This window comes from Cherax quadricarinatus, chromosome 41 (genome assembly GCF_038502225.1).
Source record: "Cherax quadricarinatus isolate ZL_2023a chromosome 41, ASM3850222v1, whole genome shotgun sequence".
Lineage (NCBI taxonomy): Eukaryota > Metazoa > Arthropoda > Malacostraca > Decapoda > Parastacidae > Cherax > Cherax quadricarinatus.
The window spans coordinates 19033239-19061090 of record NC_091332.1 but is presented as its reverse complement, the minus strand read 5'-3'; the positions used below and the strand labels follow the sequence as shown (position 1 = coordinate 19061090).

Below are 27852 nucleotides of genomic sequence, written 5' to 3'. Positions count from 1 at the left end.
ACCACTCACCTTTGTTTCCCTCATCAATTCTGTGGTTAACCTCATCCTTCATAAACCCATCCGCTGACACATCAACTCTCAAATATCTGAAAACATTCACTTCTTCCATACTCCTTCTCTCCAATGTCATATCCATTTTTTCTTTATCTAAATCATTTGATACCCTCATCACCTTACTATTATATAAGTTCTCTTTCAACTTTCTACCTTGACATACCTTCCCAAACTCGTCTACTAATCTTTGCAACTTTTCTTTAGAATCACTCATAAGCACAGTATCATCAGAAAAAAGTAACTGTCAACTCCCATTTTGTATTTGATTCCCCATAATTTAATCCCACCCCTCTCCCCAACACCCTAGCATTTGCTTCTTTTACAACCCCATCTATAGGTAGGTCTAAGGCCTACTTTTAATGGGAGGTAATCTCCCTCTCTTCTACACACCCTAACTTGAGCCTCACTATCCTCATAAAAACTCTTTACAGAATTTAGTAACTTACTACCTATTTCATGTACTTGCAGCATCTACCACATTGCTCCCCTATCCACTCTATCATATACCTTTTCTAAATCCATAAATGCAATGAAAACTTCCCTACCTTTATCTAAATACTGTCCACATATATGCTTCAATGTAAACACTTGAACTACACATCCCCTACCCACTCTAAAGCCTCCCTGCTCATCTACAATCCTACTCTCTGTCTTACCTCTGATTCTTTCAATAATAACCCTACTGTACACTTTTCCTGGTATACTCAGTAAACTTATTCCCCTATAATTTTTACAATCTTTTTTGTCCCCCTTCCCCCTTCTCTGTCAATCCCTAGATACCTTCCCCTCTTCCATACATTTATTAAACAAAAATACCAACCACTCCAACAGTATATCCCCCCTTGCTTATAACATTTCTGTCATGATCCCGTCAGTTCCTGCTGTTTTACCCCCTTTCATTCTATGTAATGCTTCATGCACCTCCACCACTCTCACATCTTGTTCTTCTTCACTCCTAAAAGATGTTATACCTCCCTGGCCAGTGCATGAAATGACCGCCTCTCTTTCTTCATCGACATTTAAAAGTTCCTCAAAATATTCTCGCCATCTACCCAATACCTCCAGCTCCCAATCTACTAACTCCCCTACTCTGTTTTTAATTGATAAATCCTTTTGTTCCCTAGGTTTTCTTAACTTGTTTATCTCACTCCAAATTTTTTTCTTGTTTTCATTAAAATTTCTTGACAGTGCCTCTCCCACTCTGTCATCTGCTCTCCTTTTGCACTCTCTCACCACTCTCTTCACCTTTCTTTTACTCTCCATATACACTTCTGCTTTGTAAAATAATCTCATAAGCTACCTTTTTCTCTTTTATCACACCGTTTAATTCATCATTCCACCAATCATTCCTCTTTCCTCCTGCACCCACCCTCCTATAACCACAAACTTCTGCCCCACATTCTAATACTGCATTTTTAACTATTGCAACCCTCTTCAACCCCCCACCCCCACTACTCATACTTGCACCAGCCCACCTTTCTGCCAATAGTTGCTTATATCTCACCCTAACTTCCTCCTCCCTTAGTTTATACACTTTCACCTCTCTCTTACTTGTTGTTTCCATTTTCCTTTCGCCCCATCTACCTCTTACTCTAACTGTAGCTACAACTAAATACTGATCTTATATATCAGTTGCCCCTCTATAAACATGTTCATCTTGAAGCCTATCCATCAACCTTTAATCCACCAATACATAATCTAACAAACTATAAATGTTACCTTGCTCACACTCCAACAGCATTTCAAGTCATAAAAGCCATTTGTCTCCACTCTTGTCTATCATGCTCACACATGCTTGCTGGAAGTTCAAGCCCCTTGCACAGAAAACTTCCCTTGCCTTGCTCCCTCCAATCTTGCCTAGGCCTACCATACCCCATCCTTCTTCCACTATAGATTTATATGCTCCTCGAGTCGTTCTATTTCGTTCCACCCTCCCTAAATATATGGATCACCTCAACAGCCCCTTCTCAGCCCTCTGGAGACTAATTTTAGTAAGCCCAAACCTCCTCCTAATTTCCGAACTATTGATTCTCTGCATGATATTCACATTGCACATTGCCCTCAGACTTGACATCTCCACTGCCTCCAGCCTTCTCCTACATGCAACATTCACCACCCATATTTCATACCCATATAAAAGCATTGGTAAAACTATACTCTCATATATTCCTTTCTTTGCGTCCATGGATAGCATTTTTTGTCTCCACAGACTCCTCAGTGCACCACTCACTTTTTTCCCTCTCATCGATTTCATGATTCACCTCGTCTTTCCAAGACCCATATGCTGACAAGTCCATTCCCAAATATCTGAATACATTCACTTCTTCCATACTCCCTCCAGTCTGATATCCAATCTTTCATTGCCTAATTCTTTTATCCTCATCATCTTACTCTTTCCTATGTTCACTTTTAATTTCCTTTTTTTTACATACCCTACCAAATTAATGAACCATCCTCTGCAACTTCTCTTCAGAATCTCCCAGAAGAACAGTATATCAGCAAAAAGTAATGTGACAGCTTCCACATTGTGTTAATTTTTTTATCTTTTAACCCCACACCTCTTGCCAACACCCAAGCATTCACTTCTCTTGCAACCCCATCTATAAATATACTGAACAACGATTGTATCATCACACTTGCCTGTCTAAGGACAGGGAAATAATCTCCCTCTCTCCTATGTACTCAAACTTGTGCTTCACTATCCTTGTAAAAACTCTTCGCTGCTGTCGGTAACCTATGCCCTATTCCAAACATTGGCAACATTTACCACATTGTCCCCCAATCCACTCTATATTACACCTTTTCCAAAGCCTTAAATGACACAAAAACTTCTTTACACTTATCTAAATACTGTTCATCTATATGATTCACTGTAAACACTTGGTCTATACACTCCCTTCCTTCCTAAAGCGTTCTTATTCTGCTCTCCATCTTACTCTTAATTCTTTCAATACTAACTCTACTATACACTTTACCAGGTATAATCAACAGGCTTATTTCCCTATATTTGTTTAAATTCTCTTTTGTCCTTTTGCCTTTATACAAAAGAACTATGCATGCTCTCTGCCAATCCCTAGGTACCTTACCCTTTTCCATTCTTTTATTAAAGAAAAGCACTAACCACTCCAAAACAATATGCTCACCTGCTTTTAACATTCCTGTCTTTACCTCTTCAATCCCAGCTGCTCTACCCCCCTTTCATTCTACCCACTGCCTCACGCACTTCCCTCACATTCACAACTGGCTCTTCCATACTCTTACAAGAGGTTATACCTCCCTACCCAATTTACGAAATCACAGCTTCCCTATCTTCATCAACATTTAACAGTTCCTTAAAATACTCCCTCCATCTTTCCGATTCCTCTAAATCTCCATCTAATAACTCTCCTTTCCTCTTTTTAACAGTCCAATTCATTCGTTGACTAGGCTTTCTCAAATTATTAATCTTACTCCAAAACGTTTTTTATTCTCAACAAAATTTGTTGAATGCATCTCACCCACTGTCTCATTTGCTCTCCTTTTACATTCCTTCACCAGTCTCTTAACCTCTTTTTTTTCTGTCCATATACTCTTCCCTTCTGGTACCAGTTATACTTTGTAAAAACCTCTCATATGCTAGCTTTTTCTCTCTTACTTATCTCTTTACGACATCATTCCACCAGTCACTCTTCTTCCTTCCCGCACCAACTTTCCTGTAACCACAAAATTCTGCTGAACACTCTAACACTACATTCTTAAATCTATCCCATTCCTCGTCAGCAGCCTCATTGCCTATATTCTCACTAGCCCATCTTTCTTCCAGCAATTGTTTATATCTTACCCTAACCGCCTCCTACGTTAGTTTATAAATTTTCAACTCTCTCTTACTTGCTGATTCCCTCCTTTTTGTATCCCATCTACCTTTTACTCTCAGTGTAGCTACAACTGAAAAGTGATCTGATATATCTGTGGCCCCTCTATAAACATGTACATCCTGAGGTCTACCCAACAGCGTTTTATCTACCAATACACAGTCCAACAAACTACAGTCATTACGCTCTACATCACATCTTGTATACTTATTGCTCCCGGCATTTTAGTCAACTACGACACGCATGGCTTACAGAGAAAGATTCTTTTCTACATCCCTATGGAGATAAAAGGAAATACAAGAACAAGAAATATTTAGAATAGGAAAAATTTCAGATCTATCTGTATACTGATGTGTGTAAGTAGAAGAAGCAAGACGTACCTGTTTTCTTGAGTGTTTATTAGAAAGAAAAAGACACCGGAAATCATACCATTGCGTAAAACAAATTAAAGGTTTTCATTACACACGCATTTTGCAGGATGGTAGTACCTCCCTTGGTGGCTGCTGTCTATCAACCTACTACCACAGGACGGTAGTACCTCCCTGAGTGGTTCCTGTCTACCAACCTACTACCACAGGACGGTAGTACCTCCCTTGGTGGTTCTTGTCTACCACCCTACTACCACAGGATGGTAGTACCTCCATGAGTCGTTGCTGTTTTCCAACCTACTACCACAGGACGGTAGTACCTCCCTGGGTGGTTGCTGTCTACCAACCTACTACCACAGTACGGTATTACCTCCCTGGGTGGTTGCTGTCTACCAACCTACTACAACAGGACGGTAGTAACTCCCTGGGTGGTTTCTGTCTACCAACTTACTATCACAGAATGGTAGTTTATCCCTGGGTGGTTGCTGTCTAACAACCTACTACCACAGGACGGTAGTAGTACCTCACTGGGTGGTTGCTGTCTACCAACCTACTACCACAGGACGGTAGTAGTACCTCACTGGGTGGTTGCTGTCTACCAACCTACTACCACAGGACGGTAGTACCTCCTTTGGTGGCTGCTGTCTACCAACCAACTACCACAGGACAATAGTGCCTCCCTGGGTGGTTGCTCTCTTCGAAACCTACTACCACAGGATAGTAGTACCTCCCTGGGTAGTTGCTGTCTACCAGCCTACTACCACAGGACAGTGGTACCTCCCATGGTGGTTGCTGTCTACCAACCTACTACCACAGGACGGCAATACCTCCCTGGGAGGCTGCTGTCTACCAATCTACTACCACAAGACGGTGGTACCTCCCATGGTGGTTGCTGTCTACCAACCTACTACCACAGGACGGTATTACCTCCCTGCGTGATTGCTGTCTATCAGCCTACTACCACAGGAGTGTAGTACCTCCCTGGGTGGTTGCTGTCTACCAACCTACCACCACAGGACAGTATTACTTCCCTGGGTGATTGCTGTCTATCAGCCTACTACCACAGGAGGGTAGTACCTCCTTGGGTGGTTCCTCTCTACCAACCTTCTACCACAGGATGGTAGTACCTCCCTGGGTGATTGCTGTCTACCAACCTTCTACCACAGGACGGTAGTACCTCCCTGGGTGATTGCTATCAACCTGCTACCACAGGAGGATAGTACCTCCCTGGGTGGTTGATGTCTACCGACCTACTACCACAGGACAGTAGTACCTCCCTGGGTGGTTGATGTCTACCAACCTACTACCACAGGACGGTAGTACCTCCCTGGGAGACTGCTGTCTATCAACCTTCTACCACAGGACGGTGATACCTCCCATGGTGATTGCTGTCTACCAACCTGCTACCACAGGACAGTATAACCTCCCTGGGTGATTGTTGTCTATCAACCTACTACCACAGGAGGGTAGTATCTCCCTGGGTGGTTGCTGTCTACCAACCTACTACCACAGGGCGGTAGTACCTCCATGGATGGTTGATGTCTACCACCCTACTACCACAGAACGGTAGTACCTCCCAGGGTGGTTGCTGTCTACCAACTTTCTACCACAGGACGGTAGTACCTCCCATGGTGGTTGCTGTCTATCAACCTACTACCACAGGACGGTATTACTTCCCTGGGTGATTGCTGTCTATCAACCTACTACCAATGGAGGGTAGTACCTCCCTGGGTGGTTGATGTCTACCAACCTACTACCACAGGGCGGTAGTACCTCCATGGATGGTTGATGTCTACCACCCTACTACCACAGGACGGTAGTACCTCCCAGGGTGGTTGCTGTCTACCAACTTTCTACCACAGGACGGTAGTACCTCCCATGGTGGTTGCTGTCTATCAACCTACTACCACAGGACGGTATTACTTCCCTGGGTGATTGCTGTCTATCAACCTACTACCAATGGAGGGTAGTACCTCCCTGGGTGGTTGATGTCTACCAACCTACTACCACAGGACGGAAGTACCTCCCTGTGTTGTTGATGTCTACCAACCTACTACCACAGGACAGTAGTACCTCTCTGTGTGGTTGATGTCTACCAACCTACTACCACATGACGGAAATGCTTCCCTGTGTGGTTGCTGTCTACCAACGTACTACCACGGGACGGTAGTACCTCCCTGGGTTATTGATGTCTACCAACCTACTGGCACAGGATGGTAGTACCTCCCTGAGTGATTGATGTCTATCAGCCTACAACCTGAGTAGTAGTTTGGTCGATTTGTTCAAATATATGAAAATGCAGTCACGAAAGTGTTTGTTCGTACATACATATAGATAGGAATACGTATGCATACACATGCGTACGCATAATCATACAATAGTCATTGTACATATACACCTGTATACATTTTCCCACACCGACATATATTTTATATTTGGTGCATTAGAAATGTAAGTCCTTCCTGCACTGTTTGTTCCTTTTGCCTTCACTGAGGAAGAGGTGAGTAGCCTTGTTATATACAAGTTTATATTTTCTAGCATAGCGCAGCGACCTAACTATATCTAGACATTCGCTGCTCGTCTTTTGGAGCGAGCGAACGTGCGCCTGCTGCTTTCTCTTGGCGATTGGAAGACTTCCCGTTTTTTTCCAATGTGGCGGTGGGTGTGAGGAGAAAATACTGTGGGCATCGATCTGGTTCGCGGGGCGATTTCGCCACAAGCTGCTCCCGTGCTGTTGCGATTAATCATCCGAGATACATTTGGGATAGAGGGTAGTGAATTATGTGGTGTAGCACTCAATGGTGCATACAGGGTGTTCGTCAAGTTGTTGAATGCCGGCGTCTATGAGAGGCTGGTGGAAAAATACCAGGATGATAGAATGGACGTCAATTCTATGGTGAGCATCCGCCTTCATGATGTCTCCAGGCACTATACTTGGGTTAGAGTGCGAAATGTGCCATTTGAGGCGGATGAAACGGACCTACGCAATGTTTTTGAGGACTACGGGGCCGTTCACCTGGCCCAGCCCGGCAAGCTGGCGAAAGGTGCATATGCTAGGCTCCCGGAGGGCACGTTCTTGCCGAAAATGACGTTACAGCATCCCATACCGTCGTACGTCACGTTGAAGGCCTTTAGGACATAGGTCACTGTGTACTATGCTGGGCAACGAAGGACTTGCAGGCGTTGTGGTGCGTTTAATCACATGGCTGCGTATTGTGAGCAACAGTCTCGACTCCATGGTCTAGGATACAATGCCACAGAGGAGTCTGGGCAAGTCGGACGTGCCCTGGAGTTACAGGAAGGACGTGTGTCTGGTCGTCTGTGGAGTGATGAGGTGCCGCGGACAGAGGCCATGGAGTGCGAGGACCTGAAGGCCCCTGTGGCTGGGGGCCCTGCGGGACCCCTTTTGCCTGATGACAGTTGGCGGCCTGGTTTGGTGGTGGAGGCCATCGATGAGGTCCTGGCAACTGTGATCAACTCGCTGTTTACCCAGTCAGATGGGGATTGTGATGTGGCAACGAAGGCTGGTGTGAGGAATACTGGTGACCAGTGTGGGCAGCACGAGGGGCCCAATGAATTGGTGATGTCTCGAGGGGCGATATGCCCAGATGGCGTGGGGGTTAGACATGTGGTGGAGGTGGAGGTTCACCGTGAAGAATCACAGAATGTGGAGATGGAGGCAGGTGGGGTCACGCGCAAGTGTGAGGCCGTGACATCGGATTTGGATGATGTCCTGACCCCAGCACAGAGGACTGAGAAGGTGGTTAGGGCTGCCAGTAGGGACATGAGTAAAGGAGGTCCGACAGGGCATGGTGGTGTTGTGAAGAAGGTGTTAAAGCAGAGGGGGAAGAAACCATCACTGGCCTAAGGTGTATGACAGCATTAATGGTTTGCATCAGGATGTGAAGCATGTGTGGTTTGCCAGTTTTTTGTGCCAGCATAGAGTGGATGTTGCATTTGTGCAAGAGCACAATATCAAGATGGGGTGTGTATTGGAGGTGGATGGCTACAGGGCTTTTGTGATGCAGACGGGGTGCTTGAAAGGAGGGGTGGGAGTCCTACTCCGGGAGACGAGCCCGGTTGTGGTTAGTAGAAGCGAAGGAGGGGGGAGGGGCGTATCATGAGGGTGGATGGGTGGTGGATGGGCGAGCGAGTGGCGTTAGTGATGCACATGTAAAAGCGGATTTTGTGAGGGATGAGCACGTTGATCATTTCCGCTCGTTACCACCTATTGATATCGTGGGAGGGGATTGGAATTGTATTATTCATAGGGCAGATGTTGAGCCGTGGGGGGCGGGGCATTTTTCAACTATCCTAGGAGCTTTTGAGGGATGTGTGTTTACAGGATGTGTTTGGGGGTGGAGTTTGGGAAGTGGAGCACACTTTTGTCAGACGTGGTTATGTGGTGAGGCTAGATCGGGTATACATCACGAAGCGGGTAAGAGTGGAGTCATTGCATACAGTGTAGGTGGAGTATTCCAATCATAGGGCAGTTGTGGTAGATTTGAGGTGGGATGGGTTGGCCAGGAGGTGTAAAAGCTATTGAAAGCTAAATATGAGGATCCTGGGTGATGAGGAGGGACAGAGGGGATTTGAGACGTTGTGGGCAGTGCTCAGTGTGGAAGGGCGGGGTGTCGAGGATTTGCTGGGGTGGTGGGATGGGGTGGCTAAGGGAAGGATACATCAGTTTTATGTGAGGGAGGGGAAACGCATTATGCAACAGTCATATGGACTCCTCCAGTACTTAGAGGGTAGGTTGAGGGCTTGTTATGGGAGGGGTGGGCAGGGGGGTGTATATCATGTGGAGGATATAGAAATGTTGAAGGGAAGGATTCATGAGCTTCAAAATGAGCATTTCGATGTGGTGCGTGTGCAGGGGGGGGTTGAGGAGGTGCTTTGGGGTGACTGACCATCGGCATGTGTCTTATGGGGACAGCAGAGCCGACGGAAAGCCACTGAGGTTGGTAGGTTAGTCGTCCACTCAGAAGTGGGGGGTTATCGTGAGGGGCAAGTGTTGTGGACGACAAAGTGGATGAGTGGTTACGTGGATGCATGGTATGAGCAGTATTTGGGAAGTAGTGCAGTGGGAGGAGATGCTTTACGTAGCGTCTGTGAGCTCGTGTCATGTTTATTGGGGCGTAGTGATCGGGTAGCACTGGGTGGGGAGATAGATGAGGGTGAGGTTTGGTGGGCATTGGTGGGTATGTGTATGGGAAACGCACCAGGGATAGGAAGACTGTCATGTGAATTCTACCTGTGGCATTGGCAGTTTATGTGTGGGTTCTTGGTGAAGTTGATGAACACCATGAAGGAAAGGGGGCGTTTGTGGGAGTTACAAGCCACAGCGGTGGTCTTTCTGGCCCCAAATGGAGAGTACCCTGAAGGATTATCGGATGCTATCTTTATTATGTGTTGATTATAAATTGTTTGCAAAAATATTGGGAATTCGCCTGAAATGTGTCGTGGGGCATATCATATCTTGGGAGGGCAATACGGGTTGCCTGGCAGGTCTATGGTCGAGGGCCATGGGCATGGGTTTGTGGAGGGTTTGGGGGGCAGGGGAGGTTTATTTGCCTTGGATTGGCAAGGGACATATGACCATGTGGAATGGGAGGGATTGTGGCAGATTCTTCTGTGGCAGGGATTTGGGGAGGAAGTTATGGAGTGGGTAGAGACATTGTATCGTGGGGCACAAGTGGGTGTGCAAATCAATGGTTACATAAGGGAAGTGGTATGTATGGGGTGAGGCCTCAGGCAACGATGTCCACTTTCACAAATCCTGTTTGCCTGTGTTCAGGACCCATTTTACAGACTCGTTGAGGCCCATATCTGGGGAGGTAGGGTGTTGGCCGGGGATTGTGGGATATGTCGATGACATGATGGTTCTAGTGCGGGAGGGAAAGAGTTTAAGAGAGGTGGGAGAGGTCATTCGTATGTTTGGGGTGGCTATGGGGATGAGGGTAAATGTGGAGAAATCGTGCTTAATGAGGCTGGGGAATTGGAACTGGCAGGGAGAGTGGGGTGCCAGAGTGGAATGGAAGGTGGTGGATAGCTTAAAGATATGCCAAATAGTGTATATGGAGGATCAACAGTGGATGAGATAGGTGAAATATGAGCATACTGTGGAATGGGTGGAGCATGGATTGGGGGGTTTGCGACCGTAAAATTTGACATTATTGCAGAAGGCCATCATGGTAAACACGTTACTATTTAGTAAGGTCTGGCATGTGGCGGTGGTATACCCCATAATGGGGCAAGGAATTGTGAGAATCTTAAAGAGGGTGTTCAAATTTATATGGGGATTGGGGTGTGATTGGCTGAGGAGGGAGGTGGTAATGCTGCCAGAACGTCAGGGAGGTTTAGGGTTATTGGATCTGTGGTGTTGGGTAAAATGTGTTTATTTATGATGAGAGTTCGCGTGTCTGCGGGGGGGGTGCGGTGGGGATGGTTTGGAGCTTTTGCATGAGGGAGTGAAAAGGTCGTATGGGGGTGCAGAGTTGAGGGAATGTGATGCAGTGCTGCATGCCCTCATGGTCCTACAGGAGCCTGGCATGATCCGCGTGGGGGTGTTGGCACGATTGATTGGAAGCCGGGTGGTGGTGCCGGTGGAGGGGATATACCCCATGTATGGGTGGGGAGATATTTGGCATCGTTTTCGCAAGTTGAAGCTTAGGCCTCAGGTGCGGGAGGGTATGTTCCATTTCCTGCATGGCATTTTGCCATCAGGAGCGGTTCTTTGGGTGAGACGAGTGGTGGAGGATAGTGGGTGTGGGGTGTGTGGTGGGGAGGATACGGCATATCATGTAGTGTATTTTTGCGAATGTTTGGAAAATGTTCAGGATTGGATGGGTAGGGTAGTGAGGTGAGTGGGAGGGGGTGTATCGGTGCTGAGGGCACTCGTTTTGGATGTGGGAGGGGTGTCTGAGAGTATTCAATGGACATTGGCATATTTAATGGTAGATTTTGTGTACATGTCGTGGGGTATGCGTGGGAATGGGGACTGGGTTGCGTGGAAATGGGTAATGGCAGCAACTTTCTATAAGACGGTTTTGCAGGAATAGGGAAATATATGGACTGCGCATGGAGGCGGCTTTCTCTGTGAGATATTGTGGTTTAACGGTTGGCATCTTACTAGCTTTGTAATGGAAAGGGGGAGGGGGTGTTGTCACGGCTAGGGCGAGGGTTGAGGATGATTTCAGGGGTTCCAACGGGCTTGCTGCCGGGAGTGTGTGTGTGGCTTGAACATAAACGAAGAATAGGCCAGTGTGGTTGGCAGGTGTTGGGATGTATGTGTGCTGATAGCCAGATTAAAAGTATGATCCGGTAATGGTTGTGGGAGTTTCAGTTTACAGATTTATGTACGTGTCCCCCAGGATGAGGATTGTATTACTATCGATGTACATATAGCCTTGCATATGCTATTGGTCACTTCACATCACACCTATGTTCAGGTTTAATGGTATATTTTTTAGGTATTATTCGCATGTATGCTGTAAGGATGCTTGGGTGGGGTCTGTCGTGATTTTGATACTGTCGTGCTCTGTGACAGGCTAATATGCTCATGTAAAGCTAGGTGAATGTGTGACAGGGAACTATGTAATGACGAGAGAAAGTGGGCGGTGCCCAAATGGGGGGGGGGATAAGGAGTGTCAGAGATACTGGTTTTGCAACATGGCAGTATTTATTACATACACCTTTGTTTTGCACGTTTCTTCAATAAAGATTCCCCTATGTTGCATAAGTGTCTAAATCTTCAACTTGTCGGTTTTCAAAACCATTCATCTGACAGGTACTTGTGTACATTTTACCCCCAAGATAGGGGTAGTATTAGGGATGTGTACATTTTATATTAATGCATATGTGTATTAGTTGTGTGCATAATTTTCCACGAGTACACTGTTGTATTGGTCCACTGCACGTCACACTGTTGTATTGGTCCACTGCACGTCACACTGTTGTATTGGTCCACTGCACGTCACACTTAAAGTGAAACATGACAATTATAGGTCATATATATATACTGCCAGGTTGCTTGAGTGATGTGCTTATGATTTTGTTTTGCGTGACAGGTTTCTTCTGTGTACAGCTACGTGTATGTGTGATGTTTTCCGTATGTACCTATTGTTCTTATTATTATTATTAAAGATTAGCCGGTATTCTCCCGGCCCGGGCCTTTTCCAAGTGGTGGCCCGGCCTTGGCTCCCTCTTTAGGGAGTGACTGAGACCTAAGTCTCCCATGGGAGGAGGCACAAGTACCTCCTCATCTTTGGGACCAACTGTCCCCAGGCCTAGCCACAAGCTAGGCCTCTCTGGTCTGCCATCCCCGCCCCAAGGGGGCTAATGGGAATGACAGTCTTATGAGCTAAAGGCTCGGGCTCAGGCACCTACCCTACCCTAGAAGGGCTGGGCATGGTGTCGATCTATTGTTCTAAATATGTTTCCTTTATATTATATATATATTTTTTATTATTCGCCGGTTAGTTAGTTAGTTAAAGATTAGCCGGTATTCTCCCGGCCCGGGCCTTTTCCAAGTGGTGGCCCGGCCTTGGCTCCCTCTTTAGGGAGTGTCTGAGACCTAAGTCTCCCATGGGAGGAGGCACAAGTACCTCCTCATCTTTGGGACCAACTGTCCCCAGGCCTAGCCACAAGCTAGGCCTCTCTGGTCTGCCATCCCCGCCCCAAGGGGGCTAATGGGAATGACAGTCTTATGAGCTAAAAGCTCGGGCTCAGGCACCTACCCTACCCTAGAAGGGCTGGGCATGGTGTCGATCTATTCGCCGGTACTCTGTACAAGATATGTTCTCAATAAAATATAAAAAAAAACTATCTAGTTTATTTTATGTTATTATTATTGTAATTATTATTATTATTATTAATTATTATTTTATTATTATTATTATTATTATTATTATTATTATTATTATTATTATTATTATTATTATTTATATTATTATTTTATGTTGATTATTATTATTATAATTATTATTTTATATTATTATTATTATTATTGTTATTATTATTATTATTGTTATTATTATTATTATTGCATGTTTTATATCTTGCCTAGCATGGGCCAGTAGGTTTACCACAGAGCTCCCCTATTATTATTGTCATAATAATTTGTGTTGTGAAGGAGAAGCGCTAAACCATCTGGATTTGTACAGTACCTAACAATGGGGGACAATCCGATTTTATTCAAGCAAAAGAAGGGCAATTCCAATTCTTTGTATTAATACCTTTTCAACAACATCAATACAGATTCTGAAGGAGCTATAGTGTAATGTCTTGAAAATAAGAACTTCAGTACTATAATGCTTAGAACATGAAGATATATCAATTATATTAAAAACATGTTTTTATTTTTATATGTTAAGGTTTCTCTTAAAGTTGTGACTATAAGAACGTGACTGTGTTAGTGAATATTTCATAATTTTAGTTGTGTGTGTGTTGTGGATGGTAGACTTGTAATCCTTGATTAGCTCATAAGTAAGTTTATAATGTCTTTGGTTGTTTCAGAAGTCTTTCAAGCAATAATTTGTACAACTCGTTTATGGAAACTTCATACTTCCCTCGTCCGTTTCTGGGCAGGATCCTTCCCTCTAGTGCAGGTGGCAAACTGCAGAACTGCAGAGGTAACTAACACACTGACAAAATGTGTCTCTGCTTCCTAAATTAAACTTATAGGCATACCATCTAACGGTAAAAACTTAACATCTTCCTTATATTCCCCAGTAAGGAGATGTGATAAAAAAACGAAGAGAAAAATTAACCTGTCTTCACTAATAAAGTATAAAATATGACTGAAATAATCCCCGATTATAATTCTATCCACTTGAAGGCAATTATAAGATAATCACCTCGCAGATAATAATTATTCTCTGACCAAGTGCATTTTATTAATATAACGATACATTTCACAAAACTCGTGTATTTACCTAATCAAAATTTGAAGTACCCAAGGTTTTAGCTTTAACAGCCCAACTAGGCAGACTGTTCCACTCATCGACTACTCTATTTAAAAACCAATACTATCCTATATCCTTTCTAAATCTAAACTTATCCAATTTGAATCCATTATATTGTCTTCATTCTTGGAGTAATAGCCTCAGGACCTCATTTATATCTCCTGTGTTTATGTATATCTTCCATTTATATATTTCAGTTATGTCTTCCCTCATTTATTGTCTTACAATAGAATGTAGTACAAGGGATTTCAGTCTTTTTTCGTATGGAAAATTACCTAATGCAATGGATTAATTTTGTCATTTTTCTCCAAATGTTTTCTAACTAATTTGTATCCAGAACTGAGCTGTAAATTTAAGTGAATCATTACTAATGATGTGTAGTTTATCCTCTGGATTCCCGTTATTTATACTTCTTGATATAATTCCCAGTAATTTGTTAGCCTTATTACGTATGGTTAGTCGTTGCTTACTTCGCTTCAGGTTCTTGTTTACCATAATTTCTACGTTCTTTTCGCATCCTGTATGACCAAGCTGTATATTATTTTATGTTATAAGTGTTAGTCTTATTTCCATTCCAAAGCTTCAAAGCTTTACATTTGCCAATAATCCTGCTGATTTTTGCAGCGTCAGCGAATTTGCTCATTTCAGTTGTAATTCCCTCGTCAAGGTTATTAATGTATATTATGAACAACAATGGGTCTAAAACTGATTCTTGTGGAAAGCAACATGTGACTGATCCTTGCTCAGTTTTCACCCCATTTAGGCAGACTCTCTGCTTCCGGTTGGTTAGCCATGCCTTGATCCATGACAGGACATTTCCCTCAATACCATGAGCTGCCACTTTCTTTAAAAGTTTTTTGTGTGGTACTCTATCAAGAGCTGTACTGGAATCTAAATATATAATATCCTATTTATCATGATGTACTGCCTCAAAAACTTTACTGAAATCAGTAAATTACTCAGGCATGAGCATTATGATTATTAAGATACTTTTTATGCTATCAGATACAATGCGCTCTATTAATATGCCTACAGTTGAGGTCAGGCTTTGGGCGATAAGTTACTTTAAAAATATTAATTTCTTTAGCCATCTTTCACATATCAGTCGCTACACTTGTCTGAAGAGATATAATAAAAAGTTAGTTAATATTTAAAAAAGTCCTATTTTGCATTACTTAAGAACCTTAGAAAGTTCATCACGGCCCCGGGGATTTATTTTGACTTAATCGATCAACCTATATGATTACCATATCCCTAGTAACTGTGATATAGCATAATTTATATTCTTCAGGCCCACTATAAAAATTAGTTAAAGGGAAATTGTGTCTTTTTGTGTGAAAACCGAGAGGGAATAATTATTAAAAATCGAACACATTTCATTCTCATTGTTAGCAGGCTGTCCAGAGTTAGTTTTAAGAGGACCTAACTTTTCTCTAGCCTATGTACTACATACCTGGAAAAAGCTTTACAGGTTAGTTTTCGAGTCATTACTACGTTAATTTCAAAGTTCTATTTAGATTTGCTTATCCCTTTTGAACCTCCCTCTTAATGTGACTATACTGAGCCATGAGGTGGCCCTCATCTCTTTTATTACGCCTATAAATTCCTTTTCTCTACCCTGAAAGATGTTTTAACCTATTCTTCATCCATTTTAGACCATTTATTTCAATCTCATTTCTCTAAACGGAATGCATGTTCTTTGGGCAACGTGAATAGTGTTGAGAAAACTCATATTGATATTTCTCTTTGTTACCCCAGTCCACAGATGATAGGTGTTCCCTAAGCCATTAAAATCTGCTAAAGGAAAGTCTAGGACTTTTACTGAATTATCCCTACTATCATACCTCCAGTCGATACTAAAGATAATCGCTTTGTGGTCTCTCGTGCCAAGTTTCTCTGTAATCTTTAGATTATTAATACGGGTATCCTTATTTGCCAGAACCAAATCACGCAGGTTATTTCCTCTTGTTTATTCTGTTACTAACTGCTTCTGCAAAAAAAAAAAAAAGTATCTTGAACTACCTGAAGGAAGTCATTGGACTCAGAATTCCCAGTCATTGAATCCCGAGCAATCTGACTAAAGTTAAAGTCTCCTAGAATTACTAGGTTGTCGTGCCTCGTGGCCTTAATTAACAATTTCTCTTCTCAAAGTAAACTCCCTGGTCACTATCCAAATTTGGGGGACGGTATATCACTCGTACAATTAATTTTTAAAGTGTTCTCGGGCATATATAATGCCACCCCACCTCTCTTCCCTTTACTTCTATCGATGTGGAACTTAAAACCCTGAATGTAATATTCAGCAGGCATGTCCAAATTCTTAATACTTAGCCACATCTCAGATATAGCAAATATGTCAATATTACCCGCACTTGCAACTAATCTCAACTCTTCCATCTTGTTTCTAGTGCACAGGCTTTCCAATATTCACCAAAAACTCATTGTCATTCTGCCTATAACTGGTGTCCTTATATCTCACTATATCGCTACCCTGATAATTAATCCTGCATAATTCTATTGTACCATATTTCTTTGGTTTTAAGCATAAACCCATACCACTAGCTTAAAGACCTGACAGCTCCCTCCACTTCATTGGCCAGTCTTCCACACCAGATCTGGATAAGTGAACTCCACTCATCCCTGGCATACATGTAATTTCTGCCATAGAAGAGGTCCTAGGTGTCCATAAATGGTTCTCCAATTCCTTACCTTGTTTGTCCAGCCAGCAGTTAACACCAATTGCTTTGGACAACCATTTATTTCCAACTCCTCTCCTCAGCAAAATGCAACATATAACAGGTCGCCCAGCCTTCTTCCTAATTATTTTTATTGCTGGCCTATTCCTGCTTATCAGGTCATCGCTCCTAAATCTGCCAACATTGCTTCCCACACTGAGACAGATAATAGGAATGCTCCCATTACCTTCCATTATGCTGTCAGGATGGCTAACAATATCCTGCATCCTTGCCCCAGGAAACACACCCTATGCCTCCTCTTCCTATCCCTAAGAAAAAGAGTTCTGTCAATAAACTTACCCTGTCTCCAATATACAACAATATTCTTACTTTCACTGGCTGTGTTCGTCCTGACATTCTCGACGATCTATGTAGGAATAGTCTTTGCTGGGATGTCTAGGATTCTCAATTCACATTCATCTGTCAATGCTGTGAAGAGATTCCTGGTCTCCACAGCAGTTTTCTGGACCTTCCCTAGATGTATCTTCATTCCTTCTGTTCTTACCAGCATCCAATCATTAGTCTGGTCACTGATCCTAGCCTCTGTTACCCTACTCGGCAGATTATTCTACGCTCAACAACTCTTTTTGAAAACCATTATTTGCCTACGTCCTTTCTAAATCTAAATTTATCTAATTGAAAACCGTTATTCCTTGTTCTTACTTGATTTGACGTCCTCAGTAATTTATTTATGTCGCCTTTGTTTTATTCACCCACTTATGAATTCAATGATATATCCTCTCATTCAACATCTCTCAAGAGAGTGAAGGTTCATGATTCTAAGTCTGTCTTCATATGGAAGATTCATTAAACAATGGAAGATTCTTTATACAAGTCACAGCTCATGGTTCAGGAGGTAAAGTTCTATCATGGATAAAGGCAGTGCTGACGAATAGGAGACAGAGAGTTTGTATTAATGGGGTCAAATCTGAATGGAGACCGATTACTAGTGACGTTCAACAAGGATCGCTTTTGGGTTCACTGTTTTTCATAAATTACATTATTGACCTTGATGAAGTAATAAGCGTAATATAAGTAAATTCGCTGATGACACGAAAAAATAGGCAGAATAGATTTTGAGGACAACAATGAACTTCAGCGGGAGTTAGACAAATTAAAGTCAAATTAAAGTAGTAGATGCAGTTCAGTTTGGACAAGTGCGAAGTTCTGGTTCATGGGAACGAAAATAATTCTCACAGCTATAAACTAGGTGATGTAGAGCTTAATTATACGGTATGTGAAAAAGACTTAGGAGTCATTTCACTGATCAATATATCAATAGTAAGGCCTCACATAGATTATGCAGTTCAATTTTCGTCGCCATATTATAGAATGGATATAAATTTATTGGAGAACATTCAGAGAAGCGTGACAAAATTTATCATCCGCATAAGGAATCTCCCATATGAAGATACACTGAGAACCATGAGCCTTCACTCTCTTGAGAGAAGTAGAATGAGAGGAGATATCATTGAAGTTCATAAGTGGATGATGGGTACAAACAAAGGCGATTTAATAAATAAAGTACCGAGGCTGTCGAATCAGGTATAGATCAGCAATAGAGATTATTAGGAAAAAGGGAGGATGCCCTGTAATATGTGGCATTTTGCCAAGGAGAGGATATGAAAGTGAATGGTTGTCCAGGCCAACTGGTGCTAAGTGCTTGTTTGACAAACACTGTAAGGACATTACAGTACATTCATAAGCAGCTGTGACCTCTTCTATTTCAAGAAATGACATATATGCCAGGGGCTCACTTAAGTAGGTCTGGTGTGGGATCAATGGCAATGCAGTGGAGAGAGCGGTTAGGGCTTTAAACTAGAAATAGTTAGTGGTATGGGTTTATTAGGAAAAGCAAAGAGATGTGTAATAATAGAATTTGGCAGGATGAATTATCATGGTAGGGATATTGTAAGTTTTAAGGATACCAGTTAAAGACAGAATGACACTGAGTTATTGGTGAATGTTGGAAAGCTAGTGACACTAATATAGACAACAGTAGTGATAGTGGAAGGACAAAAATGAGCAGGAAGGAGAAAGTTTCTAAATACTTATTAAACGAGTAGTCACAAAATTAGAGATAAGATGAACGAGTTAGAATTAATTGTAAGTGCGGGTAACACTGACGTATTTACCATAAGTGAGACGTGAGACGTGGTTCAATATGTAGAATGCCACATTCAGGGTTTAAAGTTGTTCCACGCTGGTAGTAGTAACGGAAAGGGAGGTAGTGTGGCACTGTATGTCCGAGAATACCTGAAGAGGGTTTCGGGGATCAACACGGGGCTTTCATACAGCAATTAAAGGCCCGGTCTGTGATCAGTCATTTAAGCAGAATGCAGAATGCTCTATCTGGATCTGGATCTGATGACCAGAGCTTTGGTAAGATGGGTAAGGAAGAAGGATGGGTAAGGATGGAAATATTGGAAAAGGGTGGGAGGGGGGGAGAGGTAGGATATAAAAGGTAAGTGGCCCAACCACTTTGGTGCAATTTAAAAAGTGTATGTAAATTGATAAGATATTCTTTAAGGGGTATAACACTAACCCATCAGAGTCACATAGATATAATAGGTATATAACTACATGACTCTGAATTGGTAGTAATTATACAAATTGCAATTGCTTTTTTTTTTTTTTTTTTTTTTTTTTTTTTTTTTTTACGCGATTGCACAACGGATACTTATACTTCAAGAAAGGCAATGATTTTCTAGCCCGTTTATGATTTCGTGACAATAGCTTCTTAATGGTGGTGTCCAACAATAGTCAATAGCATAATTTTACATTAGAAAGTTATTTAAGATGTCTCCCTAATTGGGGGCGATGATTTTCAATATACATAGAAGGGTTCTGGTTGTAACCAATCTTCTTCATCAGGTAAGTTGCTCAAAATCATGGGTCGAGGGTAATCATCTTTATGAATAAAACGACGAACCCTCTGTGGGAGAGTCATTCTTTGAGTCCTATGAGGTGGAGTATTAATGGTGTAATCGGTGGTATTTATCACTTGTATAGGATGTTCTCTATCTGGCATGTATAGTTCTTGCATTGTATAAAGTTGTTTCTTTTTTAGAGTATCAAGGCGTACATTTATGGCAGTAATATCTTGTTGTGTGTGTAAATCTGCCATTTTAACTCTGTCTCTCCTCCTGGTATCGGTAATAAAGCGAAGAGCTCTATTCTGGACCCTTTGTAACCGTAGCATGTTGGTCTTTGTTGTTAATGACATTGGGACACAAGGGTATTCGAGTATAGGTCTTATTATCATTTTATATAGATGTTTTTTGACATGTTGAGGGGCTTGATTGAATCGAAAGAGTCTGCTAAGACCAGCTTTGGCTGTGTTGATCTTTTTAGTTACATGAGATGTTGAGTGGAGCAGCCTGTCTATTTCATATCCCAAGATCTTGTTAGGGTTTCTAATGGCTACAGGTGTACCTCTGATGGAGATACCCCCTTTATCTTCGATGGTTGATGCAAAACATCCTATCGTGCTAACAAGAACCTTGTCAGGATTAGTCGTAATTCTCCATTTCTTCTCCCAATTAGATGTTCGACGAAGTTCAATATTCATTTTTTCTATGACTCTCTCACATTGTAGATGAATGGTTCACAGAACCGACATGTTGTTAAATTAGACACATGTGCGACTCTTGGGTATCTTTATTAAGGAAACGTTTCGCCACACAGTGGCTTCATCAGTCCATTCACAGGAGAAACTTGAAGAACAGGAGGAGAATGAGGTAAACAGTCCCTCAACCTTGAGTCGATGTGGTCAGTCCATCAATCTTGAATAGAATACAGCATATGAGCGGAAATGCAGCTTATAAACCGTAGAGTTTCACATGTGTCTAATTTAACAACATGTCGGTTCTGTGAACCATTCATCTACAATCCTGTCAGACACTACAACTTCTTGGGATCTTAATACTTGGAAATTCTTTGTTTGCCTAACCCTTGGACACGACCTACTTCCACATTGAACAAATGTGACAGCAGCTACGACTACTGCACCTCTCCTGCCTACGGTTTATAAGCTGCTTCTCTGCCGTATTCTATTCAAGACTGATGGACTGGCCACATCGGCTCATGGTTGAGGGACTGATTACCTCATTCTCCTCCTGTTCTTCAAGTTTCTCCTGTGTATGGACTGATGAAGCCACTCTGTGGCGAAACGTTTCCTTAATAAAGATACCCATGAGTTGCACATGTGTCTAATTTAACGACTCACATTTATCAGGTAGCACTACACCTACACTTGTGGAATTCGTCAAGACGTTTTTGTTGGGGCTTCTAGGGATGTCTCACTCACTTCTGTCAATGCTTCCTTGGTGCTCGTTGTGACATTCCCAGTAGAACACCCACATTCGTCAGGTAGCCACGAAAATGGGTTGGAAGTTTCCACAGTAGTCTTCTCGGTCCTCGTTGTTTCTGCCTCTCCAACAGTCTTCTTGATCCTCAGCTTGGTTCAATGTTGCCCGGCCACTGGCCAAGTTCCCCTCTTAACCTGGGGACTCACAACAGGAGGATTACTACGAATCCTCTTGTTCTATTCCGTTAATCGCTGTATCTCCTGCTTAGCAACCCTAAGCTCTTCTTTCAGCTGCTGGTAAAGTTGCTCAAGAGAGGGCATCCTGGTTCAGATGAGAGAGGGCATCTTGGTTCAGATGAGAGAAGGCATCCTGGTTCAGATCTAAATTTATCCAACTTAAATCCATTATTTCTTGTTTTTACCTAGTTCGACACCCTCAGCACTTTATTAATATCTCCTTTGTTTATACCCGTAATCCACTCATACACTTCAATGATATCTCCCCTCATTCTACGTCTCTCCAGAGAGTGGAGATTTAAGGCTTTAAGTCTATCTTCATAAGGGAGATTCCTTACACAGTAAATCATTGTAGTCATTATTCTCTGTATGTTCTCTAATGAGTCTATCCATCCTGTAGTAAGGAGACCAAAACTGAGCAGCATAATCTAAATGAGGCCTCACTAGTGATACATAGAGCTGTAAAATAGCTTTTGGACTTCTGTTACTTATACTTCTTAGGATAAATCTAAGTATTCTGTTACCCTTGTTGCACACACTTAAACACTGCTGTCTTGGCTTCAGATTTCTGCTTACCATGACTCCCAAGTCTTTTTCACATTCTTTATGATCAAGATCTACTTCACCTAGTTTATAGCATCGAGGGTTATTTTCATTACCAAGGACCAGTACCTTACACTTAACCACATTGAACTACATCTGTCATTTCTCAGACCAATACATCATTTGTCCAAATCCTCCAGGAGTTCATTGCTATCCTCCTCAGAATGAATCATACGGCCTATCTTCGTATCATCAGCAAATTTACTCATGTCACTCGTAATCCCTTCATCAAGGTCATTAATGTAAATTATGAACAAGAGAGAGCCTAAAACTGATCCTTGTGGAACGCCACTAGTGACTAATCCCCATTCAGATTTGACCCCATTATTGGAAACTCTCTGCTTTCTATTGGTAAGCCATGCCTCTATCCATGCTAGAACTTTAATTTCTATACCATGAGCTGCCACTTTTCTTAAGAGTCTCTTGTGAGGTACTCTATCGAAGGCTTTACTAAAATCCAAATAAACAATATCATATTCTTTATCACTGTCTACTGCCTCAAATGTTCTGTTGAAGAACGTCAGTAAATTTGTCAGGCAAAAACGACCTCTCGTGAACCCATGCTGAGATTCATTTATCAAGTTATGCTCTTCAAGGTGACTTCTAACAATGTCAGCTATAATTGATTCTAATAACTTGCCCACTACAGATGTCAGGCTTGTTGCACGGTAATTTGAAGGAGTGGACTTATCCCCTGATTTGAATATAGGAACCACATTAGCCAGCTTCCACAACACTGGCACAGCACCAGTAAGGACGGACGCATTAAGCACACTCGTTAATGGCTGACTAAGTTCCATCTTGCATTCCTTAAGTACCCTGGAAAACAACTCGTCGGGCCCCGGGGACTTATTTTGCTTCAGTTTGTCTATCTGTTTGATAACCATGTCCCTCGTGACAGTAATATTAGTCAATTTGAATTCGTCTGGAACTGAATAATTGTTAATTTCTTGAATCTCATTTATGTCTTCCTCTGTAAAAAGTGACAAGAAATAGTCATTAAATATGGAACACATTTCCAGTTCGTTATCCGTCAGCTGTCCATTCCCAATTTTTAGAGGTCCTACTTTTTCCATCACCTTCGTCCTATACATTAGAAAGAACCCCCTTCGGATTGGTCTTTGATTCATTAGCAACTCTAGTTTCATAGTCACTTTTAGCATTTCTAATCCTCTTTTTCACTTATCTTTTAAGCAGAACATATTGGTCAGTAAGGTTAACCTCTCCTCTTCTGATGCGCCTATAAATTTCGTTTTCTCCCCTAATAGATGCTTTAGCCTCCTGTTAACCCATTTGGGATCCTTATTATTAGACCTAATTTCTCTCTGGGAAATGTATATACTCTGAGCACGGTGTACATTATTAAGAAAAAATCGTAAATAGAGATCTCTTCGTAATCATAAGTTTGATCATCGTCAATAAAATCATTTGCTAGATAACCCCAATCGAGATTAGGCAGGTGTTCACTAAGTCCATTGTAATCGGCAGAACGAAAGTCAGGGATTTTTGCCGTATTATCATTATTCTTGTATTCCCAGTTAATGCTAAAAGTGACGGTTTTGTGATCACTTGCGCCAAGCTCTTCAGTGATCTCCAGATTATTTACGAGTGTTTCCCTATTTGACAAGACTAGGTCTAGCAAATTATTACCCCTGGAAGGCTCTGTTACACAGTGCTTCTGGAAACAGTCCTGAACTGTTTCCATAAAGTCACTGGACTCCAGATTACCGGTCAAAGAAGTCCAGTCAATTTGACTAAAGTTAAAATCTCCTACTATCACTATGTTACTGTGTCTAGAAGCTTTAACAATTTCGTTCCAAAGAAGTCTCCCTCTATCGTGATCCAAGCCTGGAGGTCGGTATATTACACCTAGAATAAATTTTTTTTGACCTTCTACAAACTCTACCCAAAAAGATTCTGTTACTGTTCCATCTATTTTTATACCTGCTTTTATGCAACAATTAATATTTTCTCGAACATATAATGCAACTCCTTCCCCCTTCCCGTTACATCTATCCACATGGAACAACTCAAACCCTTGAATATTACACTCAGCAATCATATCCCGACTCTTTAAATCATACCACGTTTCAGTTAATGTAATGACATCAACTGAAACGTGGTATGCCATGTATTCCCCTGCAGAGGATTGAAACTTCTGATGTCTCTTCCTGGTGTTGATGTGGAGGCAAATATTTGGAATAAAGTATAGAAGATGTTGGAAACGTGTTTGGCAACGAAGTTGAGTTTCAGATGTTATATACAGTGTCTGCACTCTCTAATGATATCCAGGGTAGTGAAGTTTGATGAAAGAACGTTCTTCCTCGAGGAATTCATTGCTAAAGATTCGGAGGGCAGGAAGGAAAAAGTTTATGATTATACCACGTTCAGTTTTGGTGGAGAAGATCGTGTTGGTTGGCAGGTTCCGGATACACTTGAAAACAAAGTTTGTGATCAGCCTTGCAGAGAAGAACATCAAGGAAAGGAAAATGTTGTCGACTTTTTCTTCTAGTGTAAACTGGATTGAAGGTTCTTCCTTGAGGAAGATCTGTTTGTGACTGGGAAAGCCGTCCACTGTGCTGGCGAAACGTAATCAATAAAAAATCGCGTTATATAGCATTTGTGTTTATTTTTCCATCGTGTCGATATTTCTTATCATGTATCTGAACCCTAGAGCTTATAAACTAAATAACATCGAATTTGGTCATACACCTGAACCTGAAACCAAGACAGCAGTGCCTAAGTGTACGTTATGAGGCAAACAGATTATTGGGAGTTATATCAAGAAGTATAAGCAACAGGAGTTCAGAGGTTATACTACAGCTCCACACATCATCATGTGCAAGTCCCACTCATATCCATCCCCTCTCACTCGTGTATTTATCTAACCTAAATTTGAAACTACCCAAGGTCTTACCCTCAATAACCCTACTAGGCAGACTGTTCCACTCATCAATCACCCTATTTCCAAACCAATACTTTCCTATACCCTTTCTAAATCTAAACTTGTCTAATTTGAATCCATTATTTGGAATTCTCTCTTGGAGAGATATCCTCAAGACCTCATTAATATCCCCTTTATTAATACCCACCTTCCACTTGTACACTTCGATCATGTCACCCCTCATTCTTCGTCCTACAAGTGAATGCAATTGAAGGGACTTCAATCTCTCTTCATACGGAAGGATCTCCACGACTACAGTGCTCTTCGCATCTACTCCAGTGGTGACGTGTACTTAGCTCAGTGAGGACGATTAGTGTACTCTCCTTGGATTGAACCAAGATGCCCTCCATCGAGCAACTTTACCAGCAGCTTAAGGAAGAATTCAGGGTAGCGAAGATGGAGATACGGCAATTGACTGAGGAAAACAAGAGGATTCGTAGCAGTCCTCCTGTTCTGAGTCCTCAGGTCAAGAAGGGAAACTGGACAGTGGCTGGACAGCATGGAATGAAGTTGATGATCAAGAAGACGAATGGAAAGGTAGAAACCATGAAGAAGAAAGAGACTGCTGTGGAAACTGTTGTGGAAGCATCTAATGCATTCTCTGTGCTACTCGACGAATGTGAGTCGAATACTGGAAACACCACGACGAACGACACCGAGGAAGGTAATAATATTGTTGTTGTTGGGGATAGCCAGGTTAGGTACATGGATAGGGCGTTCTGCTTGAAGGACATGAGTAGGAGACAGAGGGTTTGCTTTCCTGGGGCTGGGATGGAGGATATTGTTAGCCAGCTTGACAACATCATGAACGGTAATGGGATCAATCCTATTATCTGCCTCAGTGCTGGAAGCAATGATGTAGGCAAGCATAGAAGTGAGGATTTAGTTAGAAGGTTCAGGACAGCAATAGACATAATTAGGAAGAAGGAGGGGGCGCCCTGTTATATGTGGCATATTGCCAAGAAGGGGTGTTGGAAATGAATGGTTGTCCAGAGCAATTGGTATTAAGTGTTGGCTGGATAAACACTGTAAGGATAATGCAGTACCACTCATTGACAACTGGGACAACTTCTATGGCCGAAATGACATGTATGCCAGGGATGGGGTTCACTTATCAAGGGCAGGTGTGGGTTTTCTTGCTAGCTCAGTTGAGGGGGCTGTTAGGACTTTAAACTAGGATTAGTTAGAGGTATGGGTTTAGAACTGATAAATAATGAGTGTGGATATATTGACTTATGCTCTGATATTAAGAATCCTAATAGTAACTGTCATGGAGTAACTCTGGGTAATGATAATTTCAGAAATTGTGTAAAAACAAAGATGAATAGGAAAAATGTGCAGAAGAAAAACATATGATGGTATTTTATTCTAACAGTCGAAGTGCAAGAAATAAGATTAATGAACTACGTTTGGTAGAATGTGCTGGGAACTTTGATGTCATTGCATTAACTGAAACTGGTATGATTTAAAGAGTCGGGATATGATTGCTGAGTGTAATATTCAAGGGCTTAAGCTCTTCCATGTGGATAGATGTAATGTGAAAGGGGGAGGAGTTGCATTGTATGTTCGAGAAAATATTAACTGTTGCATAAAAAAGGCATAAAAATAGATGGAACAGTAACAAAATCTGTTTGGGTAGAGTTTGTAGAAGGTCAAGAAAAACTTGTTCTAGGTGTAATATACCGACCTCCAGGCTTGGATATCGATAGAGGGAGACTTCTTTGGGACAGAATTGTTAGGGCTTCTAGACACAATAAAATAGTGATAGTAGGGGATTTTAACTTTAGTCAAATTGACTGGAATTCTTTGACCGGTAATCTAGAGTCCAGTGACTTTATGGAAACAGTTCAGGACTGTTTTCTGAAGCAGTGTGTAACAGAGCATACCAGGGGAAATAATTTGCTAGACCTAGTCTTGTCAAATAAGGAAACACTCGTAAATAATCAGGAAATCACTGAAGAGCTTGGCGCAAGTGATCACAAATCCGTCACTTTTAGCATTAAATAGGAAAATAAGAAGTATGATAATACGGTAAAAATGCCTGATTTTCGTTCTGCTGATTATAATGGACTTAGGGAACACCTGTCAAATCTCGATTGAAGTTATCTAGCTGATGATTTTATTGACGAGGATCATACTTATGATTATGATGGGCTCTACATTTGATTTTTTTCTTAATAATGTACACCGTGCTCAGAGTATATACATTCCCCAGAGAGAAATTAGGTCTAATAATAACGATCCCAAATGGGTTAACAGGAAGCTAAAGCATCTATTAGGGGAGAAAAGGGGAATTTATAGGCACATCAGAAGAGGAGAGGTTAACCTTACTGACCAATATGTTCAGCTTAAAAGAGAAGTAAAAAAGGGGATTAGAAAGGCTAAACGTGACTATGAAATTAGAGTTGCTAATGAATCAAAGACTAATCCAAAGTGGTTCTTTCAAGTGTATAAGACGAAGGTGAAGGAAAAAGTAGGACCTTCGAAAATTGGGAATGGACAGCTGACGGATAACGAACTGGAAATGTGTTCCTTATTTAATGACTATTTTTTGTCAGTTTTTACACAGGAAGATGTAAACGAGATTCCAGTAATTAACAATTATTTAGCTCCTGATGAATTTAAATTAACTAATATTACTGACATGAGTTGTTTTCCAGGGTACTTAAGGAATGCAAGATGGGGCTTAGTCAGCCATTAACGAGTGTGTTTAATGTGTCCATCCTTACTGGTGTTGTGCCAGAGTTGTGGAAGATGGCTAATGTGGTTCCTATATTCAAATCAGG

The 27852-nt window shown here is 41.9% G+C and overlaps 1 protein-coding gene across 1 annotated transcript in view; it reads left to right on the top strand.

Annotated features, from left to right (window-relative positions):
* The window catches only part of LOC138853832 (cytochrome P450 4C1-like), a 206576-nt gene that overhangs the window by 102357 nt on the left and 76367 nt on the right, over positions 1-27852 (top strand). Inside the window, exon 4 of the mRNA XM_070093053.1 lies at positions 13790-13905. Within this exon, the coding sequence (XP_069949154.1) occupies positions 13790-13905 (116 nt within the window). The remainder of the gene's footprint in view (positions 1-13789; positions 13906-27852) is intronic.